Source organism: Corvus moneduloides, chromosome 5 (assembly GCF_009650955.1).
Source record: "Corvus moneduloides isolate bCorMon1 chromosome 5, bCorMon1.pri, whole genome shotgun sequence".
Lineage (NCBI taxonomy): Eukaryota > Metazoa > Chordata > Aves > Passeriformes > Corvidae > Corvus > Corvus moneduloides.
The window spans coordinates 47936412-47955398 of record NC_045480.1 but is presented as its reverse complement, the minus strand read 5'-3'; the positions used below and the strand labels follow the sequence as shown (position 1 = coordinate 47955398).

Here is an 18987-nt window from a genome sequence, read left to right as displayed (position 1 = left end):
TTTTTATTGTTACATTTTTTAAAAGCATATGATCAGAAAAATTGATGATTTGGGTTTGACTTATTTTGCAGGACTACTGTGCATTCAAATTAAAATCCAGTTTCAACTGGGGTTTTTTTATACAAACAGGGTAGATGCCTCTTTTACTGCTTATGTGCAACTTCATAAAAATTTTATTCTCTAATGCTCAAAGTAGTTATTAAATTATTTTAAATCTCTTTAAACAACAATAACATCATATTCTATTTTGTGTAGACTTTGTACACACACAGAGTGTATTTGCTTGCTATGGAAGTGTAACATCTTGATTAGATTGTGACATCAGGAATACATTTAGATAAACCTGGGATCTAAGTCCACATTATTGATGCTAAAACTTCTCTAAGCTGCTCCTTAGCTCTGGAGATGACTAAATTCCGTGCCCCAATGGTTTCGGGCTCCCTATGTTCCTAAAAGTACGTATCTTGTGCACATGTTAGAATTCCTCCATTTCCACCCGCTCAGCAGTTCAATACCTCTCTAATGATGTTTTCAAGCCTATTCTAGATCCAGGAATGCAGCATTCCTCCACTTCAGACATCTGGAGATGTTCAAGCTGCTTGGTAATGGCACTCTTGAAACTCCAGTTGTTGATGTTATTGCCTTTTAAAGGCTACTTTCATGGAAGAAATCTTTCTTTATAAAGCAGAGAACTGATGCCCAGGAAAATAAGGTCTAAATTCTTTAATTTTCCTGATTCAGACCTAATAATCCTCAACAAAATTTCTACCCACCAGGCTACAGGCTTTGCTTTGTAAAAGTACATGTTTCTGTTTTCTTCCTCTGAAGCTTAATCTACAGTATAAGGGGAAGACCCTCAGATTCAATCATCCAAACAGGAAGTAAAAGAGTGAATACAGCTTTGCAATCTATTACTCTCTGCATTCCCCTAAGAAAGTGAGATGTCCCTCCAATCTTTTTGTATTCCAACACGTGACATCTAACACGAAATATGTTAGATCATGACATCAAAGCACTGGAAAGGAAAACAGTGCCTTGAAGCAAAACAGGCAGCCTTACTCAGTTCTTCAGGAATAATTGTTTGGCCTGTATCTTCATGCTCATCTTATAAGGCTGGGCACCCACAAGTGAGGCTCTGCAGCACTTCATTTCAGGAAAACAAAGTTCTCTGGATCTCAGACACAATTTGTCAAACTGGCGTCCCACACCATTTGTAAAAACTGGCTGATTAAATTAGCAGCTTTTCATTGAAACAAAACATGCATCTTACTTTGTGTTTAAGGCCGTAATTCACTTCCAGCTCCATGAGCAGCACACTCTTTCGCACATTTAAAGTCTTCTGGAGTTCATCAAAAGTGGAATGAATATCATCTACGATGCTAGCCTTTTGGTTGGTTAACTGGTGTATGATTTCAGATATAAAATGAAGTGCTGAGTCAATCTCTGGAAGCCTGACGGAGGAATTAAATTACAAAGATTGCTGTTTCAAAAGTCATTAAACATTGGCCCTTGCCCTGGTATCTTTTGGTTAAACCCTCTCATCAGCAGGCTGTCTTTACATTTGGTCATTTCCCAGAAGTAAGTTCATTCCTTTTATAACCACACAGTGGGTCTGGTCTGATAAAATAAGGCTAAGCCACAGTCTTCCCCTGTGCAAATCCATTAGACTTTAGGCATTACCAACAGTGAGACCTTGGATCCTCTGTACTTTATACTGTATATCTACTCGAGAAGATATAACTAGATCTACCCCACTTTTCCTTTTTTTTTAAGCCTTGTTTCCACCATAGTGTTTGTACCAGTCTTTTTAACACCCAGTATTATTTATTTAGCTATCATTAAATTAACAACTGGATAGTAGCTTCTTCCTTAGCATTTTATGCCCCTTCTTTGGAGGACAGCTGCATTTCGAATGGCCTCTGTTTTGTGAAAGACATATAGGAATCTCTTTTCACTAATCCCTCAGTACATCCCACTCAATGGATTTTTTGTCCTTATTCCAGCTGCACTATCCCTGTTTCCAAGGTAAATACCCATGGCACCAGCACATTAAAATATCTACCCCAGTTAGCACAGGAAGCCAGTGATAAAACTGAAAATGGAAAATAGTCAGTAGAGTCTCCATACCTTTTGTTGACAGCATCCAATTGGACTTGGAGGGAAGCCTTGTGTTGCTCCACCACATCCTTGAGTGGTACGGTGGGATGCTCTGCGTGTTCTCCCTCTGTGCACTCCCGGCACATGGCTGTCTCACAGGACTGGCAGTAAAACTCCATCACCTGGAAAAGTGCACAACTCTACACTCAAACATGGCAGCAGTAACATAACTCAAAGCATATCTTACTGAGTCTTGAACTCATTTATTAGCCAAGCTCTGAGACAAAGCTTCTGTTTTCTTATGCACCAATAATTTACTGCCTAAAAGATGGCTGTTATTCTTACACATTTTACATCAAAATGCTCCTTTAAAAGCATCTTATTCTATCATAAAGTGTCAGAACAGCAGCCTGTATACAATGCTGGACTTCACTGCTGGTCTTAACATTGTCTTTACACTGTGTAATAGTAAGTTTTGGTGTCTCTCATGCACTCCATGAAACAACCCAAAAAACCAGGCATTCAACTACCCTCACTAACTTGATCCTTAGTTGTCCCATAGTATCTGCTAAAGAAAGTGTAAACTTAGGCTGCTTTTCAGAACAAGGCCACCCTTGGAACACAAACTCAATGGAAATCACCAACCAGCATGTTTATTTGTTAGAGGAAAGCACCCTAAATGAACCAATGTGCTGCAGGGAAAAATCTCCATATCCCATTACTAATCCCTTAAAACCATTAAAACCTCATATCTGAGATTGTAATAGGAGGGCTGATCTATACTTGAAAGAGGAGGAGATTGTTTCAACCTGTTAAGTACCCAGCAAGATGCTCTTTAGAGATAAAAATAGATCTTTACATGTAATAGATTCTGAATATATTCATGAAGGGAAAGAAACAGAGAAGTGCTGTAAATCGTATGTTAGTCAAAATAATGCACACGTGCAAATTTGGCATGAGACCTTTTTTTACAGCTTGGAAGTCCTTAGGCACAAAGCATTTTAGGCTTATTAAAAAAGGATATAAGGGAATTCATAGTATATGCTTCAAAGCAAGACATTGGCAGCTCTTTTGCATTCAGAGCATAGCATCAGAATCTTGAATAATTCAGCTGATGCTTCTGGCACTCAGATATCTTGCACAAAGATGGCTGTGCTAGAGTTGTTGGTTGATGAGATGGTTGTGTAGAACCAGCTGTTTTCAGGTGAGCAGAGGGATTTGTAACAGCACGGGGCAAAAGAGCTGGCTGCTCCAAGGCATCTTGAGAATTAAGGAGGGGAAAGAAAGAACCATGATTTGCACGTGGCTATTAGCATTAACAGGGATTTTCCTCTGATAAGCTCCTTTCCATCTTATTCCCATTCTTCCCTCTTATCTCAGTTCACAAGATATGGGATTCACATGCCATGAGGGTTTAGTCATTTGTTGGCCATTCATGTAAGCCACTTCGGAGAAAATTTAAAAGTTGCTCCAAATAACCTGTGTAACATCAAGTAGATCAGCAAGGGGGAAAAAAAGTAGACCTTCTAAACAATGTCAACCCTCATGAACACTACTCCAGTCACTGTGAATTTAGCAGTCTCATTGTAGTAGATCCTCCGAGCCCTGACAGTTACTTTGGTAGGCACTGTGATGTGATGCATTCTTACAGTGCATGGAGGAAATAAGTTAAACCAAGTGTAGGATTTAAGTTCTTTTCAAAGGCTTCAAAAGTCTGCAATCAGAAACAGCCAAAAGGAAGACTATTCTATTAGGAAACTCTGAAATCTTCTTATATGGCCCAAAAAAAAAAAAAAAATTCATTTCTTTTGAATGAATGTCCAAAATTAATCTTTCTGCTCTTAATAATTTAATGCTCAGGTTCAAGATATTTCAACAAGCCCTTTATTTATTCAGTATTTTTATCTTTGGATACAGTGATTAGAATAATTTAGTATTTCTGTTTTCTATTGAACACCCCATAACACATATCTTTATATTTGCAGCCACATATATAAGAAAGGAAGCATCTCATTGGCATAATGAAGTTCAGCCTAAACAACTTTCTTCCTCTTTATTCAAACATCAGAGAAACACGTAAGCTCAAATGATAATAGCAAACAGATCACAAAGACCTAATGTGTATCTATCTCTGCGTACAAATAGTTGTCTTTGCCTCAAATTCAAAATGTTTGGAGAGAAGCAGCTTTCATTTCCCACTACAATTATTGTACTGTGCATAGATGAAGGAGAGGGAAAACCTAATATTAATACAATTCAGGCTTCAACTCTCTAGATAGGCTGATTTCCTAAGATTTTTTTTCTAGCATCTCTTAATCAGGCAAGACTAATTTCTAACTACAGACAGACACGTATTACTGGCTTTTCATCTCTCCCCTCCATGCCAAACATGGGCATCACATTTTGTACACTCCCAGAAAACTTTTCACTATGACAGGTTTGCCTTACAAAACATCTCAGAAAATGACATTTGCCTGAACCTCTCCTTTCCAAATTCAAGAGAGCTCTTGGCCAGGACATACTATAGCATCCAGCTCTGGCTTCAGCTGTATTTCCACCAAATTCAACGAGAACATTCCCATCAGCTGTAATGAAGTTTGAATTTCAGAACCCACTGGTTCTGAAATCCCATCCACTAATTCCCACCTTAAACCAGACCAGCATATTTCAGCACTACGATGTAATTACAGACTCATGCGCATCTTCGCTACTGTAATTCAACTGAATTTACAGAAACCTTTAAAATTGCATAATCAAGGATGCAAGTACTTCTGAACTAGATTTCACAATGCCAAGACACACTAATTCCAGCCCTTCAAAGTTCAGGTCTTGAGGAAAAAGTTCTCATCAATCCCAGGCCCCGCTTCTCTAAAATCACATTGCTCATCCTCTGCTTTCTATTTGTTTGAATTGAAAGAGCAGTCTACAGAAAAAGGATAAGTCAGCTCTTTGCCACCCACCTTCCTCATGTCACACACGCATGCTTAATTCTTCTGTCCCAGGGCTAGTGTGTACCTTAGCTTTGTATGATTTGGCTTTCAGAAGAATGCAAGTTTGAATTACCTGAGGGTACCTCTGAAATACCTGATAAAATTTAGAACGTGGAGTTTTTTCCTCCTGAGTCACAGCTTTTGCCTTACCCATAGATTACACTTTAATGGGATACACGAGTAAGTGACATGGTGAGAAGTACAGAGGTGAGGAGAAAAAAAGAAGTGTTTAAAAGGTAAGTAAGATATGAAGTCACTTCATCAGAATATCAAGGATAGATGATTTTTTATTTTTCCAAGAGAAGCATTCAGGCAGGAAGCAACACCTCCACAAGTTCAGGAAATGTTTTTGTAAGCAAGATCTTATGCCTGTCAAGTTGCCAAGCTATGCTACGATCTTTTGAGAAAAAGCTAGTCAGAGAGAAGGCATTCTCTCTTGTTAAAAGTGTTTAATTTAATACTGTGTATCCTCTCTTGTTACATCTAGAGGCAGAAAATACATTGCCCCACCTTGTACATTGTAAAAACACGGTCGACTCTGAGCTGGTTTTCAGTTCAAATTCAAACAAAACCCAAGTATAGACATTTCAGAATGGGTGACTGCAAAGAGGCTACACCACTCATTACATACAATGGAGTTAGAATTTCATAGCCTTCCCTGCTCTGGCTGCTGTATCTGCCCCTAAATTATTGTAGATCAATGTTTCCAATCCAGAATGCTTTTATATACAGCAAGAGCTGCACGTGTTTAGCAGCTGAGAATAAAGCCAATCTTATTTTAATGTGTAGGTAGAAGATAAGAATCTTGTAGTATGTTCAAAAGTTCCATATGTGCCCTATTACCCTGATTTAACAAGAACATACATTTGTGCTCCGTGTTGTGTCAAAATAAGAAAGCATTTTTTTATAGTTCAGGCACAGGTAACCATATTCTGTATTAAGATACTACAAGCTGAGTTTCACTTTTCATAAGAACAGACAGAACAAAGATGCCATAACAGAGGATGGGAGGATGTGCACAGAAGGAATAAAGTAAACATATACACAAATGGAAAATATGAGTGATGGGAATAGTGGACCAACTGGGAAGGGAAAGTATCTAATCTACATGGCCTGAGGAAGGCTAAGTTTCAAGCTGACAGGCAAGCAAATGAGAAAATATCTCTGCATCAGCTTCTATCTCATTTTAATCAGAGAGGTTTAAATCCAGGATGGCTGAAATGATTGAAGAAACTTGTTTAAACAGAAACTTATTTCCAAGCTAATACGAAGAAAAACTGGTAATATTTAAAATAAATATTTGATGCAAATACTAAAAGTACAATGGGTCTGACCCTACCCCAAGCAACATGTAAAAATTAATGGAGGGTGGATTTAGTGCAGAATGACTGCTGGTTTTGCAAAGGCATTCTCCTCCAGCTGCCAGCTCAATCCTTTTTCACTTCCTGAAGCCCCCAGTAAAGCTACTAGTAGCCAGGCACTTGAAATCATAGAATACCCTGAGCTGGAAGGGACCTACAAAGATCATCAAAGTCCAACTCCTGGCCCTGCCCAGGACCATCCCAAGAGTCACACCATGTGCTTGAAAGCATTTGCCGAAATGCTTCTTGAACTCTGGCAGGCTTGGTGCTGTGACCGCTTCCCCACGTTCCAGGGAAGACGTTCTGGGTGAAGATTTTTTAGATATTTCCTAATATCTAACCTACTTGCCCCACAGTGCTCTGTTCTGAACCTATGAAGCCAGCATAAGCCCATTTCCTCAGTGAGGCCTAAGGTGGCCAGCACCTTGCCCTGTGCACCCTTCCAGCCAGACCCACCTGGCCAGCCTCAAGAAGCTCTTCCCAAATCTTACCTCAGCTCCTCTCATCACAAGGACTAATACGTGCACTTAGCTTTTAATTTCTTAGCTTCACAAAGCTTTAAATTGGAGTCATCCTCAGGCTATCCCCAACCCTCCCAGATACTTATTGAAGCGAGAGGATGTTCCCATCACGCACTATTCAGCATCCTAAAAGACACGCTATGTTTCAAGGCAAGCCAAGTAAGCTAGAGGACTTACAACTGCACCTTTCCCTATAAAGGAGTTCTCAGAGAGGTGTAAGGTAGCATATTTTTGATTGTAGACAAGCCAGGTTTTTTTAAACATACCCAAAGAATAATCACCTGATAATTTAAAATACAAAACAAGTAACACCTTAATTTTGACTTTTTTCTGCATTTCACAATCAAATGGCTCCTAACAGAATGGCTATGTCAGAAAAAAACAACGGTTCATTTTAAAGAAAGCAAATAAAATGCAAACAAAACCCAGGAATGCATTAATCAGTAACCAGTACACACACATAAGTACAGTACCCATTAAAAAAAGTTACACCAGTTATTCATTAATCAGAGTGTACAGCATCAGTTCTGCAAGTCCACCTAATTCCAACAGAGATATTCCTCTGTTACAGTAATCATTACCAATCAGCTGAATTACTCCTCTACAACCAATGTACCTACACTGAGTATCAAATAAAACAGTTCCCAGAAAGTTGTCTTAAACTACTGACATATACTTCTTGGCTTGCACAGAAGCACAACATTCAGTTTACAACATAACATCACTGAGTTTTGCAACGTGATCCACTTACATGTTTGCGTAAGCTTGGCTATGAGTCAGGAGCTCATATGCCTACCATGAAGTTACACAGGTTAACACAGAAAATTGTGAAGTAAGCAGAGTTAGAGGTGTTCTTGCAGTAATCTGTGAATATTTTCTCAGTTGGGGGTACTTGCCAATGAATACACTGATATGATTTGAGGATGTATGTGGGGACACACGAGGTAAAAAGAGTAGGTGGAGGGAAAAAACAAAGCAGCCTCCAAAGACTGAGATGAGAGACCCACAAAACACTGCAGATGAACAGAAGCTCTCCATTTCTAGCCTGTGCTGACCCAAAGCATCCTCAGATAGGACTCACTTTTATCTGGCTCTATGTTAATATGTTCACATTTTATGTTAATTATGTTAATATGTTCACTTTTGGTACTGCCCCAGTGTGCAGGTTAGTTAAACTCATAAGGTCCTTGTCACATATTGCCTAAACAAACACCCAAGTACCCACAGCACCAGTTGATGCTACAAGCACGAGGGCTAGGGAAACCCAACCCAAAGCAGTAAGGGCACAAGGTTCAGTACTTGCAGGATAATAATTTTGACCAAATGTGCCAAAAGACAGTATCATCCCAGATTACTGGTAAGATGAAATAATATGCTGACTACTTCATGATGCTCCACTAAGAACATTTGAGTCAATTTGAAGAATTACTTGTCTTTTGCTGATATACTATAAAATCAAAGAAATAGTGTGATTCCACTTCCCCTGCTATCTCTTTAGTAAAAAGTATCCATGAAACCCAGACAAGTCAGCACATGTCAATACCTGTACATAGCACAGGAGGCTGTCTCACTTACATTTCCATCATGATTGGGGCAGGAGAGCGGTTTGCCTGCAGCAACAGCAGTGACAGTCTCCAGGATGGAGGACTCCTCAATGCTGTTGTCCGGCGTTCGCTGCAGGACATCCATGAGGTTGGTAATAAAGAAGTTGTTCTGGAGTGCAGAAACCCCTTTCTCTGGCAGAATGGAGGTCTGGCGGCACACGGGGCAAGAAAGGGTTAAGCTATGGGCTGGAATGTAATTCTGTAAACACCTATGGGGAAGGAAGGTAGAAGGAGAAAGAAAGGAAAAGTACCATCAAAGAAGGAAAAAAACCCCTTTCATCAGTTAAAGAGAAGATAGTTTGAAATAGTGCTACCCCTACTTATTAAAGGAAAAGTACATCAAACAGGCTTCTGATGCAAAAGAAGTTATGGGGACTATTCTTTTTCTTTTAAAGCTTCTTTTACTCTGCCACATGAAAAAAAGCAGACATCATTAAAAGAGTTATATGCCCTTTTCTGAGATATTCGTGCAGTTGATCATACTTCCAGACACCTACTGCATCCTGCCCACAGGACAGTAAAAATTATAAACTATCAGACAAAGTCTGACAGACATGAAGTTGCATCAACATTTGAGCCTGTGCCTTTAACTGACTAACCAGTGGTTGACCCTTGTCTTTCCAACAGAATCTCCTTTAATAACTTGTATTTGTGGGTTTAGTGTTTGAGAGGTAAAACACGGTCCCAATGAAACCAAAGGAAATTTTTTTCATTTATTTCAATTAGGAAAGTTATTTGGCAGCTACCCAAAATCAACAGAGCTTTCTTTACGACATAGGGAACTACCTGCTAGCTTATCACAGTTTGTGTTAAAAGGAGTTTTGGAGGAAATTTTTGTTTGTGTTTGACTGGGAGGACAGTGTTGGGGTTTTTCAGAAAAAATACATTTCACAGATTATAAATCTGACACAAAAGTTCAGCAACCAACAATATGCACAATATCCAGCAGGCTGGCTTAGGTGAGACTTAATGCCACTTTTGGCCTTGAAAATGAAGTTAACACCTGCTGGGCATGCAACATATAGTTGCATGCAATATACTATATTCAGGATGGTCCTGTAAGCAGAAGCTTTGCAGAATGCAGTTCTTAAGGGAAGCAGTGCTACTCCAGATTCCTCATGAGATGCCAACTGAGAAAGTGTGACCTCACACAGCTCCACAGCCCTTATCCTTTTCCAAGGGCTTTGGCTGCACCACTCTTCATCTTCCCCAGGCAGCCCTCCTCCTAACCCCCCAGTAAGGGCTCCGTGAAAGGAGAGCTTAGGCTTTGCACATCAGCACTACACTGGAAGAGTTCTTCCAGCCTCTCTCCATAACCAGATCAGGCTAAGAAGATTACAGTGTAAACCAGAAGCTGACCTTAGGTTTTACACATGAACACAAGTCAGGAAACTTAACACATGATGGTGAAAATCTTGTCTCACTGACTTCAGTAAGAGTTTCAGTGCTGCCTTTTTTAATGCTGGGATTTCCTATTCTACAAAAGACCAGTTCACCTGACACAGTCAGAGATCCACAATTTTTCTTTCACCCTGTGCAAAGTTAGAGACCACAATTCTTGCTAAGAGGTCGAAATCTCCTAAATTAGTGTTTACACCACATACCATTTATAAAAATTCTCCTGCCATTCAACATACAATCCAGAGTTGCATCCCATCAACAGATGAAGAACTCTAACCACTAATTCTTCATCTTTCAACTTTTCTGCAGATGCTGTATTTTCTCCACAATTTGATGGATAATGCAACATTGAAGTATTATTAAGCATATTCAGTTCACTCAGCTGAATACAGTAAAAGGCAGGTTGCTAGTTTATCACATCTCTTTCCAGAGAGTTTTCCCACTTCAGTCAACCAAACTGCAGAATAATGAAGACACTTAATCACAGGTTATTAATAATGTATATATCATGTCTAACCCTTAGACATTAAAGGCTGGGATAATTACTTATTGGCTTAGTAAATCAACAAAGAAATTTTTTTTATTGTTTCTAATTATATGATAATCAGAATAAATTTGAGGTCCAAATTCTGGCTATCATCACCTCTCGCACTGTATTAACTGTATTCATTAGCTTAATTGGATTTGCTTTTTGTTTACTCTTGCATAAAGGGAAGGTATTCCAAATACGCCACTGCTGTCTCTTCTTCCTGCCTGCCACAAATGTGTTTTTCTACATCCCTGCCTCTCCAGCCTTCCCAGAGTTTATCATGCCTTAACATGACATTCACAAGTAAAGGGAAAAGTCCCTGTCCACTAAAGGATGCCTTGTCCTGTTCTTGCTGCACGACACAAACACTGAGCTACCAGCAGGAGGAAAGCACTTACCTCTCACAGAAAGTGTGCAGGCAGGGAAGTACTTTGGGGTTCTTGTAACGGTCCAGGCATATGCTGCAGATCAGAAACTGCTTGTCAATCTGACGGACCACAGGACTTGGGATGTTGGAGCCTTCACTGGCCATCCTAGACCACTGACATATGGGTCCTGTTCCCTTCTACCCTGCACACTGCTGGAATGGAGTGGAAAAGAAGAAAAGAAGAAAAACAGCTTATAAACTCCATGAAATAACAAAATCACTGACTAATCCACTCATGTTTTATCCTTATGCAGGAACTCATATTTCCAAACCAAAACAAGAAAGAATTGAACTTCAAACATGGTTTATCACTGATGAGAGCCAGGGAAACAGTCAGCAACATCTACAACACCTCTGTCTGAGCATTTGGGAAAGGCATGCTGCCTCTGGACTGAAAGAGTTAAGGGGCTGTCTGGTTTTAAAGAAATCCCATGATAAAAACGTTCCTGCGCCAGTAGGTTCAGCCAGTGCTAACAAACATCGGATTTCTTACATCCACAGTACCGCTGGCAAAATGCTCTAACTGGAACTGCACCAGCCAGTCAAATGGCTGCATCACAGACAGAGTTTGAAAATGGTTCACCTAACAATTTTTTTTCCCTTGTCAGTGCTGGTATTGCCAAAAATATGGTAGATTTTGACTCCAGGAAGCCCCCAAGAAGGAAGCTCCAGAACCAGCCAGCCCCTGGAAAGGGAATGCTCAAATTCTGCATCACCAATGGGGATGAGGTAGGCAAAATGAAAATCCTCCTGATAAAAGAAACAGAGCAAAGAAGAGGCAACTGGTAGCCACTGAGAATGAGCAACAGTAGGGTGAAGGATACATGAAGCGCATCCAAATAATAAATGCAAGAAAAATGTCATTCTAGGCAGAACTAGTAGTAAGAATCATGTTTCTAGGACTGAGAATTCTTCACAACCTGGCATATAAAGCATGAAATAAAAGGCTAAGAAAAAAGTCTACTAACTGTTAGAATTAAAATTGCAGGTTAAAGGGATGGCAGCAGGCTTGGAACACCTCCTGTCCTGCAACAAGGCACAGGGAGAGAAAAACGTAGGTTCTTTTGAGCTGGAGATACAGATCATAACCAACAGAATTAATACATGAAAAGAGAAGACAGGAGGAAAAGGAAGAAAGCAACCACAGAAAAAAGTAAACTGCCTGCTAAAATAGTTCAGGAAAACCTGGCAAGCAGAGTCCCTGGCAGGGTGGCCCAGCAAGAGCTCCTCTCCATCAGGATTTCTAGCAGGCTGAAGTGCCGGGAGGCGCAGGCGCGACTCTGTCGGAGCACCGAGTTCTGCCAGACCTCCCGCATCCACAGCGGAACAGGGGCTCCTCTTCTCTGTGAGCTGCAAGCCTAGCTGGGCTTCTTCTCTGCAGGTACACTCCTGAGGGGTCTAACTTATTCCTAAACAATTTCTACCCCTTTTCAGTCACCCATTTCAGACAATTTGAGATCTAGCTTGAGGGCAGTTCAAGCTTTCCAAGACAGAAACAACAAGCCCTCTGCTGATCATGCTCATTCAAAAGTCACTCAATTCTACAATGATTTGTGTGACCTGTATAGCATTTTACTGTTAGTGTTACATTAGGTCTTCTTCCTGTGCTTGGATGAATGGCACACTAATCTGTCAAGAGTTGAACCCATGCTGCTCTTCCTGAGCTGTGTATTTAGCCATACCGGTATTTTTTACTTACTGCACCGAGCAAGGGGCTATTTCTAGGATAATGACAGTGATTATGGATCATAAGTCAGCTGTGCTGACATCCCTGATAACAGGCTCCTGGGGCATCACCTCTGTGTTAGCAAATACAGCAGCATAAAGTTATTCACAGTTCAAATTCATCCAACAGCAGTAACTGACATTTAATTTGATGGAAAACACTTATGGCAGGCCCTTTTATTTCCTTTTTTCCCAAGGAAGGGGAAACTGCAATGATAAAAATTGCTCTAATACTCATAAAATATCATGTTTGTTCATGACCCAAAAATGCATGATTTCAGGATTGATAATATTTGCATGTCTTTCTCATCTTTTAAATTTTTTTAAAAATTTCTTTCCCCACAGTAAGATAAAATGTGAGTATTACATAAGCAAAATTTTTTTTCCTATTTAAATGCCATAAATCACACAAAATAAACCCTAGGAGATCAATTAGCAAACCATGTTACTTTTAAAAAGCTTGAGTTAAAGGTGGCTTTACAAGAAGTGGAACCAAAACATCTGGCTTTTACAAAACAGAGTAGAAAGACCAGGCAATCAAATACCTATTAATGTATTCATACATTTGACAGCATAACACACAGAACATCGGTGACATGTTTCAAAAGGAAAATTAATTTCACCACTTACACAGCTGTGTTTGCCTCCCACTCTCCCTCCCCAGACGTTAGGGGCAGGGACCCAAACAAAACAGGGAAGATAATCAGAAGCAGGAGGATTTCTTATCAAAAGCAGAGTTTCCAAATTGGACACATAAACAGTATAATTTTTTTGTTATAGACTGAACACAAACTACTGGAAAAAGCTGTACTTAAGATATGAAAGAATAGGTCACTAGTGAATGCTGCCTGTCATTTAACAGAAGAAAGTTCTCTAGCAACCAGGTATTTTTTGTATTTCATCTTTCCCTTATCAAGTAGAGCTACACCAGCAAATAGTGCTTACACAAGAAAATCTGCTGCTGCCTGAAAAAAATAATATTGATTTAATCTGGTTTTCATCTTAGTTTTTCACATTCCCCTGATGTCATTGCAAAATGAAGTAATTCTTAGCATTTCATACACAAATCTCATGCCAATCGCTTTGTTTTTCAAATGCTCACGCTTTAAGCTTTGTCAATGAAAGAAACCATCAATGATTCAGAAATAAGTGCTTTTAATATTCTATGTTTTGTCTGAAATGCAGCAGCCCATGAGTGTCATTTATGCCCTGTGCTCACATAAATCAGATTTAAAACATGCACCTGGAAACAGAATTTCACCTGTACATTTCAAGCTTTGGCCACTACCTGGTACAACAACTTCTTATACAAATGGTCCCTTTTAAAGGATCTTTTGAGTATGGGATTTGCAGGATTCTGCAGCCTCTCTAAGGCAACTCCACCTTTGATGTAATTTTGATGAATATGATGTAGCTTTGAGAAGGATGATTTTGCCCATTTACTTAATGAAAGCAACTGTACAATCAAAGACTATTTGAAGAAAATCTGGGGATTTTAGACAATGTTTTTGAATTTCACCAGACAGTATTTTTTCTGATTTACTGCTATGCTTGCAGCAACGTAAGTTTTAAATGTATTAGCAGTGGGAAATTTCGCAAAGTAACACTACTTTTACAAGAAAAATGTTCTCTTTTTTAGTAGCATCTTCTGAGCTCAAAAACTGCCAGAGCGCTTTTCAGAGGTTCATTATGTCTCTCAATCAAAAAAGAGCAGCTGAAGCATGAGCTTCGAAAACAAGGCTATCACTTCTCCATATAGTTACACTTCGTAATTTAATGCAAAGCCAAAGGACTAGGAAACATTGCACCAAACAATTATTACATTGCACCCCACCCATTTATCTATAACACACACACTCAAAACCAAGTTCGGGTTTGCTAAACCAAGTGCAGTAAAGGGTTCTGAAATGTACACCCTTTGTCACTTTTCTGAGGCTCAAAGATCGCTATCTTCCCAGCCACCCTAGAAAAAGCATAACTCCTTTTCCTTCTGCTTGGAGATACGACCATCGATTTTTATTTAAAATATACTAGACAGCAAAGAAAGGAGAAAACAATGGCTCTCTAAGCTAGTGGAAAGCTTTGCCCCTCCATGCATGCATGCCTTCAGGAACGAAGACAGGGTGCGGCCCCACCCATATGAAAGGAACTTCCTATAGCACTGGAAAAGGGGGTAAAGAAAAAATCACATTAGGTATAGCAAATGACAGTTCCAGAAGAGTTGTTTCAGGTAAACAGAGACATGTAATAGAAAAATGCACCTTTTCTACAGGTATCCTCAAATGAGCTTTGGAATTCTTGAAAATTCTCTATTAGTTTCCCAGCCGAGAAAATACACTGGGGAATCAAGTAACTGTTCACAGGATTTTATTCCTAAAAGAGCAGAATTCTGTGTTACTGATACACTGCTGTCTCTGAAATCAACCCACCTAGAGCTGCAACTAGCCTGAAAGTACAGCCTGAGGAGAACAAATTGCTTGCTGCTTGTTCATCCTCTTCTTATCAATGGTATTCACAACCTAGAGGGTCTATTCATGCACTATGAATGAATAGGTTTCCAATAGCAACGTTTCCAAAGGAACAGTTAGGCCTCCAGAGCCATAAGAAAGGGTGGGGAACCCTCAATAATGTTGCTTCAAGGACTGGGGGAGTTGAGGCTTAAAAGTCCTTAAAACAGATAGATCACCTGTCCACAGTCTGTAGGAATAAAGAACAGATTCAAGCCATTTCTAGCAGCAGCCCCCAGATCAGCCGATAAGAACACACTGAGCAAATTAATTATCAGAACCGCCACACAGTCCACTTGTGTAAAAGGCTTGATAAGCTAAATTTGCATTCCTTTCTCTCCCACTCTTGCAATCAGCTTAGTGCCTTGCTTAAAACACAGCAACCCTCTTCATTCTTACAGCATGCAGAAATGTAATGAACGATCGAGGGCCAAAACAGGAGCAACCCAGCAGCAGCCACCAGGAATAACACTGAGCAAACTTGAGCATTTCAGACCTACCCATCTTTGTAGAAAAATAGCTTAATCAGTGCAGTGCTGAGGATAAAATCCTTGCAGGGACGGAGCTGCAGTTCCGCAGTAATCCAAACGAACAAACCATCGTCTGTTAATATTTCAATCCTCACGTATAAAACTGTTAAGGAATCCCTATCACAGTACAGTCATTTTTAGATGCACAAGAGATTTTGTGCTCTAAGGAATGACGCTCCATTCCATGAAGAGGACAGGTGGAAAGAAAAATGGAAGAATAAGAGGAGGCCCAGTGAAGTCGTCATGAATTTTTTTTCCTCCCTGGGTCATTTACAAGTGGGAGACCCCTTCAGGATTCAAACCAATCAATCTTTATTTAGCACATCTTTTTCTCACTCAGCCTGTGTAGAAAGACTGCAGCAAATGGTGCAAGGGATTGTGGGATGGGGATGCAGCAGAGAGCTGCAACCAGATTCGCTGGGTTATTTTTTTTTCCTCCCTACTCAGCAATCAGCTGTTCCGAGGCTCCGCGCAGAGCCATTGAATTTGGTCACCAGAATGTTATTACAGGATTAGCAGGCGGAGACAGCTACCACTGTGCATCTGGCATGTCAATGCAGCTAAGAAATACATATGCAAATATTACTCACAAAACGGAAAAAGGATTTAACTCCGAAGGAGAGAGTAAATATTACGTAACATCCATTACCAGGACAGTTGCCAGAGATAAAATGAAAGCACTTTCGTTTATAAAGAAGATAAAGTTTAACACTTAATGATTCCACTCCGATTTTTCCAGGATTCAGGGTATTTCTTGGAACGTAATTCTTCCCTACTCCAACTTTCAGAAGCAACAAAAGACCCCACAAACACTCTTTGTCTCTCTCCAGATGTTTAAAGCAGAAGCAAAGAGCCTCTCCAGGGAACTGTGCTAGTGACACACAAACCAGCAGCAGCTTCTTGTACCACAGAGCTGTATATTTGACCCAACTCCATCTCAAGTCAAATATTCAAGGCAGCAATTAGTAAACTCATATTCAAGGAATTTGAGAATCAAGGCTAGCAGACTGTTCAGCTTTTCTATAAACATTAATGCAAAGGTGTATTATCATAGCTAATCTATTTACTTGCTTAAAAATTTTAAAATTCATAGATCAACTCTGATTTTACTAGGCTGTTACCAAAGAAATCAAAAAGAAATTTGGTGCCTGCTATTTTTCAGCTATGCAGAGAAGGTTGTTAAAAAGATGCTTGTGAATACACAGACACCACTGAAGTAAAGCAACATAGAATTAGCTTTGTCTTCCAGTATAACAGCTGGTGGGTTTTGCAGACCAAGGTAGTATTTGCATCTCTAAATACAGTGTATCTTTTCTTTTGAATAAACGAAATCGTATGCAAGTATTTCAGCTAACTGAGGCTAACAAAGCTTCCCACAAATAAAAGAACACAAAGCTCCATTTGCATCAAGAAGAAAACGCGTGGGGCTTAAATACTCTCTTTGCTACCCTGACTTAATTAGGACAGATAAAGTTATTTTAGAAGTTTAAAATGTTGTCCTAAGCTCTTTAAGCACAGTTTCCAGAATATAATACTTATTCCATTCTTGAATTGATGAGCTAAATAGTATTATTAATCATCTAGTGTGATTGAAATGTAATCTAAATTCCTGTTAAAAATACAAATTCTGCATACATCCTTTACTTTCCACTTGGTGATCATTTAGCCAGATCATTTTATGCATCAGGCAGATCCAGCCTGGTTTCCCTGGACAGTGCCCACAGGGTGAAGGCATGTTGTAATCCAGTTTATAACCTGAAATGAAACATCAGGCAGCGTGTGTGCATGTATTAGGGTTTGGGGTGCCTGTGCCAAAATACTGTCCCTCTGATTCCCTTAACATGTGCTGAACTCAATCAAAGAGAGAGCACAAGGTGTTTCATTTTAGCTCTAACATTCAGAAGCAGAAGGCATTTGTACAGCAGGATTCAAAGTTTTTAAAAAGGCCAGAGATTTCAGGCATGTTTTTGGAGAGGTGAGTTTTTTATGTTTGGTTCGGGGATTTTTTTAGTTTTCTTTTTACACTGTGTGGGAAATCCCTATTGCAAAGAACAAGCAACAGATTTCACTCCCACAACAAGAAGATCCAAGGCCTTTTGTTTCTGCCACTGGAACAAAGACACTTAAAACAAAAATTGAGTGAGAAAATTCAGGAGTGGCACCCCTAGAACTGAAGTGGGAAGACTGTCGGACAGAAGCATGCAGACATCATATAGTTGCTTGCTTTCCCTTGCTCATTTCAAAGGCCACATTTACATACACTAAAACAGAATGACCAGTATCACTCAAATTACTATTCCCATTTATGGTCAGTAGTAAGGACTGCATACCCCTCAAAACAGAACTGATCCCATAACATACCTCATGGCCAGAGGAGACTGCTGGAGCCACAGCTGCAGCCACTCTCACAGGGATATACACCTCCAAATGAGACATTGCTTCAAAGTGCTGTTCCCTTATCATTAACTCTGAGAAGTTGCCTGCTGACAATGAGCTGATACTCCACAAATTATCCTGCTTCTTCAACAAAACAAAAGCGTGCTACTGTGGCAAGGAAAATGAGACAAAAGCCATAGCATTCCCCCTGAGATTTTACTTGTTACATGTTGATATGTGGGTTTCTTCTCCTTAGTGAAGAGGAAATGGATTCTTAGCTCCAGGAACGATCTTGCACTTTACCCCCATAGCAGTTACAACCAGACTCTGAACAGGTTTATTGTATGTGTATGTCTTTTGTGCTCGGAGCTGGAAGTGGGGATGGTCATTATATGCTGCACTTTGTTGTTTTTCTGTTTTTAAGTAAAAAAGAATAGGCTACTTTTCCTCAGAAAATTGCTGCATTTCATTGTTGCTGTTGACTTATCTGTGTTACTGCTGACCAGTGAAGAAAGTTCTGGAGAAGAAAATACATAGTACATGCCATCTTCATAGTGCCATGGAAGAGTGATGTAGCTTCTGTTGTCATTCCCTGTAAACGTCCTGGGCTTTGAATAACTTATTCTTTTCCCTGTTCCAAACACAACCTAAATTCATATTCTTAGGGAGGCCATAAATAGTAAGGTACCAAAAAAACTCACAGTTAACTTACAGGCCATAGGTAGATATTGGTATCTTCTCTAATATTAAATAAATCATCCAAACACTCCAAGTTAAGATTAATGGTCTGCACTGAAGCCTGTACTATAAACTGACTGAACGGAGTAGTCTTAAGTCACGCTGCTGTACAAAAGAGATTTTAAGGTCAGCAGAAAAAAATTATTGGGTTTGTTCAAACTAAATCACCAGCAAATACAGT

General features: G+C 39.7%; 1 protein-coding gene across 15 annotated transcripts in view; it reads right to left on the bottom strand.

The window, feature by feature from the left end:
* TRIM2 (tripartite motif containing 2) overlaps positions 1-18987 on the bottom strand; it is an 87878-nt gene that overhangs the window by 27286 nt on the left and 41605 nt on the right. For 9 of the 15 annotated variants that reach the window (XM_032108612.1, XM_032108609.1, XM_032108605.1 and 6 more), the window contains 4 exons: positions 10902-11083; positions 8545-8782; positions 2128-2279; positions 1271-1451 (listed from right to left, as the gene is read on the bottom strand). In XM_032108612.1, coding sequence (XP_031964503.1) covers positions 1271-1451; positions 2128-2279; positions 8545-8782; positions 10902-11035 — 705 coding nt within the window. In that variant the 5' untranslated portion in view covers positions 11036-11083. Of the gene's footprint in view, positions 1-1270; positions 1452-2127; positions 2280-8544; positions 8783-10901; positions 11084-15662; positions 16567-18987 lie in introns of those variants that run through there. The other 6 variants (XM_032108603.1, XM_032108617.1, XM_032108615.1 and 3 more) reach the window with 4 other exon arrangements.